The 10,784-nt window shown below is 45.7% G+C and overlaps 1 protein-coding gene across 1 annotated transcript; it reads left to right on the top strand.

Annotated features, from left to right (window-relative positions):
- The first annotated feature begins 442 nt into the window (after positions 1-442).
- Positions 443-4,920, top strand: CNPY2 (canopy FGF signaling regulator 2). Its single transcript, XM_043446694.1, has 6 exons — positions 443-1,759; positions 2,353-2,465; positions 2,611-2,726; positions 3,771-3,974; positions 4,136-4,232; positions 4,758-4,920. Exons 2-6 carry the CDS (start codon positions 2,378-2,380, stop codon positions 4,799-4,801), a joined length of 549 nt encoding a protein of 182 aa, XP_043302629.1. The 5' UTR covers positions 443-1,759; positions 2,353-2,377; the 3' UTR covers positions 4,802-4,920.
- The last annotated feature ends 5,864 nt before the right edge of the window (positions 4,921-10,784 follow it).

The raw sequence follows: 10,784 nt of genomic DNA, 5'->3' as shown, positions 1-10,784 counted from the left end.
AGAGAACTCCCCATCCCATACAACTTCACCTTCTTTGTGTAAGGACCAGCCTCTGGTGTAGTTGGTGGTGATTCATTTTGCCTCTGCTGGGATCCTTTTTGTGTCCTGTTACTGTACAGTATTCACTTTTCATTGCTCATCACACTTTGTTTTAAAAACAGTGTCTTGGAACTTCCCTGGTAGTCCAGTGGGTAAGACTGCGCTTCCACTGCAAGGGGCGCAGTTTCGATCCCTGGCCAGGGAAGTTCTGCATGCCTCCAATTGTGGCGGCCAAAGTAATTTAAAAAAAGAATAGGGAACGTTTTCGTTAGGGCTAGCAGAGAGTCGCATGTGGAAATACAGCCAAGAAGGTGGTGTTTGGGTTTTTTTTTTTTTTTTTCCTGCTTAGCACACATGGAACCCAAACAACAAAACATAACCAAGCTGCTGCAAATTATTTTCAACGTCTGATTTGGATTCTTTTAAAAAATCTCTTCACTGATTTGGATATTTTGAGTATGTCAGCTGTCTTCCCTCATGGTGTAACACTGATTGTTCTCAATGTCTTGATTGATTGCTATCAACCTCAACTGGCCTACCCAACCCTGGAGCATCCTCCAGCAAGAAATCTCCAGCCGGGATCTCTGCAAACCAGTTTTGACACATTTCATCAATCACAGCGCCTTCTCCACACACAACACACATCTTTTTGCGTTTCAGTTGCATTCTTTTCTTTCTTGAAATAATAAAGCAATATGCCAAAAATGTTGCTTTTTTCTTTCATCTTAAATAGTAAAATGGCTACACAATAATTAACCAATTTTCTAAGTATTTTTAGTGCATGCTGATAAGACAACTGTCACACTACAATCTAACAAAATCGCTTCGAATGAAGTTAGACAGCTAAGCACTACTACAGACATCTTACATGAAAAAAGTCAAAGGAACTCTTTTGGAAACCCAATATCACAACTGGAAAAAACTAAGTCAAAGTCTCACCCAGAAATGAAGATAAAATTCTCAAGTCCAAAATTCAGGATATTGGAGAAGTATGTCATTCCTGGGCAGTTAGGCCTCTGGTGTGGCTGGCTAGAACCCTAGTGTCGGATTCTTGTAAGAGGTACAGTATGGTTTCCCCGTTTTGTGTAAAATGTGAGTTGGAGAACCTGACAAACTACAGGTCCCAGGAACCTTAAAACCTGTAGCTACTAACAAAGTATCAGCGTGGTGATGTGGTGCTTCCTGGGAGATGTAGTTTCCCGGGTATTAAAACCAGGGCTTCTCTCTGGCTCCCGCATACCTTTCTTTTAGCAGGTCCGAGCCCACCTAGATTGGCGTGTGTGAGCCTGACCGCCTCCGCGCAGACGTCAGGCTCTGACCCTGCTTCAAGCCACTCCTATTCTTCGGCTGACCCCTGATGGTCACGTGGAGCTCCTCGCCACGCAAGTCTGGGTCCTGCGATCCACCGGGGTCCTAGCTGTCCGGGAGCCGCTCCTAAGCTGCCTGTTCGCGCGAGAGTTTGGAGGGGCGGGTTTGGGGTCGGTCTCCGCTGTGGGACGCGTACTGCAGCGCCTCTGAGCCCCGCTTGGGAATCCACTTAGGGCTCGAGGAGCTGGCTCAGGCAGTCACCCGGGCACCCCGCGTCTGGAGCGCGCAGGAGCGCTCTGGAGACGCCTGGACAGCCCCGCTCCCCCGCAGCCAGGTGCTAGGGTCGGGAGCTAAAGTGAGACTTCGGCTGTCTTCCAGTGCCTGGGCCACGGCGGCGGCCCTGGGAGCAGAGGTGGGATGGATCCGAGCGGCACTGAGGGTCGGGGTTGGACTGGAGCGAAGGCAGTGGTGGGGTCTTTACAAAGGGGGCTGGTCCGCACGGAGGAATAGCTTATAGGCTGGAGGTGGGGATGCAGCAGTCTTCGGTGCTGGGTCCAAATAGGCCCTGGTTATTGAGCGCTCTTCTCGCCAGCCAGCCCCCTCGCTACCTCTTAGCCCCAATCAGCTACTCTCCTTGCCAGCAGCAGCTCCAAGCCTGTCGTCCTTGCTTAATCCCAGCCACCAACCCATGGCTGCCACATAGCCCTGTGATCCTAGGCAGCCACCGCTTAAATACCAACATCTGAGGGCTCACCTGTCCACGTAGTATCTGGGACTAAGACCCAAGTCCCAAGCTCGCTCTCTCGCCCGCTGCCCCCGGGCCTCCGGGACATCCAGCGCCGGAACAGAGGAGCCCCTTTGTGTCCAGGCCATTTCCTGGAAAGTAGAGCCAGATCACACTGAGGCCTTTGTAGGCTTGGGATGAGGGCTGGGGAGGGCTGGTGGTGGCGGGCCGGGCGGGCGGGGGAATGGAGTAGGCTTCTCACACCTATGCTTTAAATGCAGGTGGAGCAACCCCATCGCGTCAAAGATGAAAGGCTGGGGTTGGCTGGCCCTGCTTCTAGGGGCCCTGTTGGGAACTGCCTGGGCCCGGAGGAGCCAGGATCTACACTGTGGAGGTAAAGGCACAGAAGAAGAAGTGGGAAGAAGCAGGGTGGGATGGGGAAGATAAGAGTCTTGGAGAGGATGGGATCCAAGGCCTGGGAGAAGGATGAGTGGAAGCCCATAGGCTGATTCCTTTCTCCCCCTCCCCGCTTGCATCAGCTTGCAGGGCTCTGGTGGATGAACTTGAGTGGGAAATTTCCCAGGTGGATCCCAAGAAGACCATTCAGATGGGCTCTTTCCGAATCAACCCAGATGGCAGCCAGTCAGTGGTGGAGGTAATTTGACTGTTCCCCCAAATAGCTCACTCTAACTTTGAATGAGAACTCAACTAATGAGATATCTAAAAGATTGGGCTGTTTCATTTGGAAGAGGCTGGAGGCTTGTACCCCATACATTTGCTTCCCTGGCTCCCTAATACAGCAGAAATCCTAATACTTTGTAGAAGTTGTTAGCAGACAGAGAACCTTGATCAGCCCCCCTTTTCCATATCGTTAATCCGTGTGACTTGTGTTTTCACTATGACAGTATGGTATACATACATTCATTCAAAAAAAAAAAAAATATATATATAGGTCTTATCTATATATTTAGGAAATTTGTTTTAGTAGGAAACATAATACACGCAGACAGAAAGCTGTACCTAGTGAGTATTTGGGAAATGTTATGATGCTTGTGAAATGCTTTAATAGTTATCTTCAAAGCCTACACTATCTGACTGAAGCAACTTAGCACACATGCAACTGTCTGATGCTCTCCTTTTAAGGGCAGGTATTAGCCTCATTTTAATACCAAAAAAAAAAAAATTACCTTACAGCCATAAAAATTAAAGAAATTCAAAGGAAGAGAACACACAGTGACCAGGGTTAATCAAAGAGGTCATTTATCTATAATTTGGAAAGACACCTGTTTTATTTCTTAGGCTGGTATGATGAGGTGAAATAAGGTCACATATTTGAATGGACTTTGTTGTTGTTCAGTTGCTAAGTTGTATCTGACTCTTTGCGACCCCATGGACTGCAGCCCTCCAGGCTCCTCTGTCCATGGGATTTCCCAGGCAAGAATACTGGAGTAGGTTGCCATTTCCTTCTCCAGGGAATCTTCCTGACCCAGGGATTGAACCCAGGTCTCCTGCATTGGCAGGCAGATTCTTTACCGCTGAGCCACTAGGACTTCATAATTACACAAATCATAATGGTTTTAAATTGGAGAAGGCTTGTTAGAATACGTTGATCAAGCTAGATTTGGAAGGAAAAGTAAGGGTATAAATTATTAATGTCCAGAGGTAGAAGAATATGACCCAAGGCTGAGGACATTTCTAGGTGCCTTATGCTCGCTCAGAGGCCCACCTCACAGAGCTGCTAGAGGAGGTGTGCGACCGGATGAAGGAGTATGGGGAACAGATCGACCCTTCCACGCACCGCAAGAACTATGTACGTGTCGTGGGCCGGAATGGAGAATCCAGTGAACTGGACCTACAGGGCATTCGAATTGATTCAGACATCAGTGGCACCCTCAAGTTCGCAGTGAGCTATGGGAATGGGTAGCTGGTTCTTGAAAATTAGGGGGGTTACTGGAGAGCCCAAGTGGAAAGTTGGGTTCACGTCCTTGTCCTCCTCTCTGGAGGTGGAGACCAGAGGCGTCCCCTTGCTGGCTTCTCTCACTGCTTTCTCCCTTGGGTTGACAGTGTGAGAGCATTGTGGAGGAGTACGAGGATGAACTCATTGAATTCTTTTCCCGAGAGGCTGACAACGTTAAAGACAAACTTTGTAGTAAGCGGACAGGTAAGCTTCTGTCACTTTCCCTCCTGTCCTCACATCTCTGGGACCTGGCACATTCTCTGTTGTCTGTCCCACGCCCTGTCCTCCGGCGGCCCCCTCACACCTCCTCCTCCAGCCTAATCCATGAAGTTAGCTTAAGAGTTAACTCATGGCTTAGGGACCTGGGTTCATCCTCTCCATTCTCTTCCTGTCAGCTTTCAGAATTTGTGGCTCCCTCACCCGAGATCCATACGGGTGAGAGGATGATGGGAAAGTTTTGTCATTTTAAAGTCTATGCTGGGGGCTGGGGGGATTTCCTGGTGGTCCAGTGGTTAGGACTCTGCACGTCCACTGCCGGGGGCATGGGCTGGATCTCTGGTCAGGAATTAAGACCCCACATGCCTTGAGGTATGGCAAAAAAAAAAAAAAAGCATTTGATCTGAAAAATGGTGGTCGGTGTGTGTTGATTTGTTTTGGGGTATGTCCTTGATAGTGGCGTATATCAGCGTGAGTGGCGTTTTCTTTGAAACTGTCCTGTGCTATTTGCAGATCTATGTGACCATGCCCTGCACATATCCCATGATGAGCTATGAACCACTGGAGCGGCTCAGACTGACAAGCTTGATGGATTACCCCCAGGAGGGGAAGAGGGTGGCAATGCCTTTTATATTATGTTTTTACTGAAATGAACTGAAAAAATATGAAACCAAAAGTATGAACTGTGTTGTCTTTCATGCCCAGAATTGGCCCTTACATTAGGCTTGAAAGTAGGAGATTTCAGACAGGAAGAAAAAACGGGAAGGAAAGGAAAAGCTTTGGGAATTGTATAGTGCTAAAGTAGAAGGGCAGGAGGAGAAGGGGACGACAGAGGACGAGATGGTTGGATGGCATCACTGACTCAATGGACATGGGTTTGGGTGGACTTTGGGAGTTGGTGATGGACAGGGAGACCTGGCATGCTGCGGTTCATGGGGTTGAAAAGAGTTGGACGCGACTGAGCGACTGAACTGAACTGAAGGTAGGAGGAGCCTGAACCATAATTCTTTTGTCATCTGAAATTCCTCATGGACTAACAAACTAGATAAGCATTTATTCAGTGCTTACTCAGTATGATGTGTTTAGAGTCTAATTGTGAGAAGAGCAACCTCTATGCGTAAGCTAGGGAGTGTGAATAAGTGTATAGTAGTACAGGGCTTCCCAGGTGGCTCAGCGGTAAATAATCCACCTACAGAGCAGGAGCTGCAGGAGACGCGGGTTCGATCCCTGGGTCGGGAAGATCGCCTGGAGACGGGCATGGCAACCCACTCCAGTATTCCTGCCTGGAGAATCCCATGGACAGAGGAGCCCGGCGGGCCACAGTCCATGGGGTCGCAAAGAGTTGGACACGACTGAAGGGACTTGGCATGCATGCACGCATTCATGGTAGTATAGGATTCTAGAAATCAGTGTATTCATACTGACGAAACATAAGATAGAGCGCAGTCCTGAAGGAAATGGATTATTTGACCCTCTGTACCCTTCCAGAGGGAGGGGTCAGCAAGAGCAGACAGGAAACGGCAAATGGATGTGGTCATCTCAGCTGACAAGTGAGGGCTTTGTCAGATAGGGAGAGATGAGGTAAGGAATGTTTTTGAAGGAAAGGTCTTGCTTTCAGATTCCATGCCAACAGCAACATGTCATCTCCATCCCTAGCTATGGCCAGTTGGACTCTGGGTACACTACAGTGTGGACTACACACACTTTCTGTGTGTAGAGATTCTGGCCTGGGACACAGGATGAAAATGTAAAGGATACTTCTTTGAGGAGCTTCTAAAACACCCTGATCCTGAAGTGTGGCTGTCTCAGGGTTTGGAATGGAACATCTGTCCCTGGGAGAAACACCTGTTACTAAGGTTTATTACATTTCAAAGACTTTTAAAAAATTGTTTATTTATTTGGCTGTGCAGGGTCTTAGTTGTGGGAACTTTTACTTGCAGCACGTGGGATCTAGTTCCCTGACCAGGGATTGAAACTGGGTACCTAGCATTGGGATCACAGAGTCTTAGCCACTGGACCACCAGGGAAGGCCCCATTTCAAAGACTTTTTAAACTAAGCACTTTAGAATCTAAGGGCCCTTGGAGGTCATAGATACCCCCAAGGTCATCTTGCCGGTTCACTTCTGCAGATGAAGTAACTGATTTTACAGATAAAGAAACTAAGGCCCACAGAATCCACAGGTCCTCAAGTTCTGTATTTAGTGGCAAAACCGAATCTATAAGCTAATGTTCCCAAGTGTCAACTGATCTAAGATAGCTGTGAAGTAGCTTCTGTATGAAGTCTTTTATTCCCCTCTTCACACCTTGCACTAAGCCTGGCTGGAACGAATATGTTCAGTGAAGCTTTCTTGTACCAGAAATCCCTGTGAAATCTAACTAGCTCAGAGCAAGCACCCTGATGCTAGTTGACAACTAAATTCAGGGTCAAGTGCTAATTCTTTCTCCCATCAGTCATAAGAAATGTACCCTGTCAAATCACTTTTCCAGCTGTTACTACTAAGCGTTATGTCATCTGTGATGCAGGTGAACAATGTTCACAGGCTCCATTCCCCGATGAATATACCCAGTGTCCTCACGAGCGTGTCCATCATCTGCTTACAGTCTAAAAGTTCTTACTCTTCCGCCAGAAAGTTCCTCAGAAACATAAGTGAGAGTACTCTTATGGGGAACTCAAAACTCTTCTAATTTACACAAAAGAAAGATATTTACAAATTTAAATAAATAAAACAAATTTAATGTTAATCAGTAACAAGTTACTTGTGATGTGCCTCATTAGTTTGTCAAGGGACAGCTGTTAAGAATGTTCCAGACCAAGAGTTTTTGCCCCTGGGACACAGGCGTGTGTCTTATATGGGAAAGAGTGGACCTTATCCTTGACTTGGTCCTCAGAAGGTCAGGAGGATATACTTTGCTTATCTCTCAATTCATACCACAGGTTAGCACAAGGAATCCATGAATTTTTCTGAACCGTTCTGGAGGCTACTAGAACGATTCTAGCCTAGTATTTGGTAGAGCATATACTCAACCCTGGCCTCCCCTGGTGGCCCAGACAGTAAACAATCTGCCTGCAGTGTAGAAGACTGGGGTTTGATCCCTGGGTCAAGAAGATCCCCTGGAGAAGGAAATGGCAACCCATTCCAGTATTCTCACCTGGAGAAGTCCATGGACAGAGGAACCTGGTGGGCTACAGTCCAGGGGGTCGCACTTTTCACTTTCATACTCAACCTCCTATATATGGTTACACCCTACATTTTACATGCCTTCTAAATGAGTTTATCAGAAAAATGTTAGCATTTAATGAAACATTCCCAAAGACAGTGTGATAGCCTTGTTTCTTTTGTTTTTGGTTTGGTGAAGCTTATGGGATTTTAAGAAGACTCTTGAGAGTCCCTTGGACAGCAAAGAGATCTAAACAGTCCATCCTAAAGGAAATCAGTCCTGAATATTCATTGGAAGGACTGATGCTGAAGCTGAAACTCCAATACTTTGGCCACCTGATGGGAACTGATTCATTTGAAAAGACCCTGATGCTGGGAAAGATTGAAGGTGGGAGGAGAAGGGGATGACAGATATGAGATGGTTGGATGGCATCACCAACTCAATGGACATGAGTTTGAGTAAGCTCTGGGAGTTGGTGATGGACAGGGAAGCCTGGCATACTGCAGTCCATGAGGTCACAAAGAGTTGGACACGACTGAGCGACTGAACTGAACTGAACTAAACTAATGGAGTTTTAGTTCCCCAACCAAACCCAGGCACTTGGCAGTGACTGGACTGCCAGGGAATTCCCAAAGACAGTGTTAAATGAGATCCAGGGTGACTAGGAAAATGTATTATGTGAAAATCTAGTCTATATTTTAGAGGATTTTTTTTTTTTTTTTGCTGTAAAAGGATTCTGAGCAGGAACAAAAATCCTTTAAATATAAGACAAAAATGAATAATAAGGGAAAAAGAAATATCTTACTCACATAACACAATTATTTAATCTTTATAACTCTAAGAAATACTAGATATTATCCCATTTTGCAGATGCAGAAAACAAGCTCAAAGAGGGGCGGGGTAGCCAAGGCTTCCTCCCCAGTGATCAGCTTATGCCTAGGCCAGTGGGGTCTTCAGATAGTCCCTAGTAGGTCTGTAAAGTAGTACTTCTTTTATTTGTTTGAAAACTACCTTCGAGTTTGAACACACGCCCTCTGAATCTAACAATGTACAGTGGAAAAGCACTACATCCCCTTTTCAGCCTTTTTCCAGCCTGATTATTCCTTGTAAGAAGCCCATTCTATCCCCCTGGTCTCTTTAGGTGCTAAACGTTTGCCCCTTCCACCTTTATTACCTGTATTCTGGGAAGGTCATCATTTATCATGTATTTCAGGTATGAGTGTACAAAGGTTTTACCGGATGAATGAGACTATAGTTCTTTATCTTTTTGTTTGTTTAGTTTCCCAACCAGGGATCAAACCCCTGCCCCCTGCACTGGAAGTGTGGGGTCCTAATTACTGAACCCCAGGGAATTCCCTGTAGTTCCTTATCTTTTAAAATATCTTTAAACATACCACTGAGCTAACCTGCCCAAGAGACAGTTAACAATGACTCAAAGTCCCCTTCCTCAGCTGCAGCTGATAATATACAGTCATCATCATATAAACAATACAGCTTAGTAGTTACAATACAGCTTCTGGAGTGAGGCCACCCTAGGTCTGAATTCCAGCAATGCCGATTATGAGCTATGATCATGAGTGGGATACTTCATCTAAACCTTGCGTTCCTCCTATGTAAAGATACTAGTATTACCAACATCCCTTAGAGTTGTGAGGATCAATTAAGGTAATGCACGTACCACATTTACACAGTATCTGGAAATAGTAAGTACTCAACAAACTTTAGTTATTACCTATTAAATAAAGGAGTTTGGTTTCAGTTCAGTTCAGTTGCTCAGTCGTGTCCAATTCTTTGCGACCCAGACCCCATGCACTGTAACACACCAGGCTTCCCTGTCCATCATCAATTCCTAGAGCTTGCTCAAACTTGTCCATTGAGTCAGTGATGCCATCCGACCATCTCATCGTCTGTTGTCCCTTCTCCTGCCTTCAATCTTTCCCAGCATCAGGGTCTTTGCAAATGAGTCAGTTCTTCCCATCAGGTGGCCAAAGTATTGGAGTTTCAGCTTCAGCATCAGTCCTTCCAATGAATATTCAGGCCTGATTTCCTTTAGGATGGACTGGTTGGATCTCCTTGCAGACTCTTGAGGGACTTTCAAGAGTCTTCTCCAACACCAGAGTACAAAAGCATCAATTCTTCGGCACTCAGATTTGTTTATGGTCCAACTCTCGCATCCATAAGTGACTACTGGAAAAACCGTAGCTTTGACTATACAGACCTTTGTCAGTAAAGTAATGTCCCTGCTTTTTAATATGCTGTCTAGGTTTGTCACAGCTTTTCTTCCAAGGAGCAAACATCTTTTAATTCCATGGCTGCAATGACCATCTGCAGTGATTTTTGGAGCCCAAGAAAATAAAGTCTGTCACTGTTTCCATTGTTTCTCTTCTATTTTCCATGAAGTGATGGGACTGGATGCCATGATCTTAGTTTTTTGAATGTTGAGTTTTAAGCCAACTTTTTTTTTTTTTTCTTAAGCCAACTTTTTAAATCCCCTCTTTCCCTTTCATCAAGAGGCTGTTTAGATCCTCTTTGCTTTTTGCCATAAGGGTGGTGTCATCTGTATCTCTGAGGTTGTTGATATTCCTCCCTGCAATCTTGATTCCAGCTTGTGCTTTATCCAGCCCAGCGTTTCTCATGATGTACTCTGCATATAAGTTAAATAAGCAGGGTGACAATATACAGCCTTGACGTAGTCCTTTCCCGATTCGGAACCAGTCTGTTGTTCTATGTCTGGTCCTAACTGTTGCTTCTTAACCTGCATACAGATTTCTCAAGAGGCAGGTAAGGTGTTCTGGTATTCCCATATCTTTAAGAATTTTCCACAGTTTGTTGGGATCCACACAGTCAAAGGCTTTAGCATAGTCAGTTAAGCAGATGTTTTTCTGCAGTTTGGTTTACTAATGAATTTTTAGGGTGCATGCTTCTACTTATCCTTGGCCACCAGAGGGCACTATTGCCCTTGTCCATTTTAAAGAGGTCATTCCCAAGGTCAAGATGACCTCAATTCTCAGTCTTCTCTCCCTTGTCCCCTCCAGTTTTTTCAGACACTTAGCTGTATTTGGACCTGTAATTCACTTGGCTGCTTTATTCATGCTAATCCTTCTCCTTTAACTTTTTCCCTTACCTCCCCAGATCCCAAATAGCTTCAGAGAAAAGACTCTAAGCCAGTTCCTGGAAAATACCATTCAGTCCCTTTGATCCCTAGATTTTCCCTTTGATCTTATAGCAATGGATGTCAGGACTGAACAACCTCAAAATAAGTCTGCTGCAGGAAGGCGGACCATTTCCAGGGCCCAAAAAGTGTCTCCTGTCTAATATTCAGAAATGAATTGTCTGAGGAGACACACATGCTGACGAAGCAAGAGACTTTATTGGGACGGG

This window comes from Cervus canadensis, chromosome 25, assembly GCF_019320065.1.
Source record: "Cervus canadensis isolate Bull #8, Minnesota chromosome 25, ASM1932006v1, whole genome shotgun sequence".
NCBI classification, from domain to species: Eukaryota; Metazoa; Chordata; class Mammalia; order Artiodactyla; family Cervidae; genus Cervus; species Cervus canadensis.
Note: the sequence above shows the minus strand (reverse complement) of the source record. Positions and strands in the feature narration are given on the sequence as shown.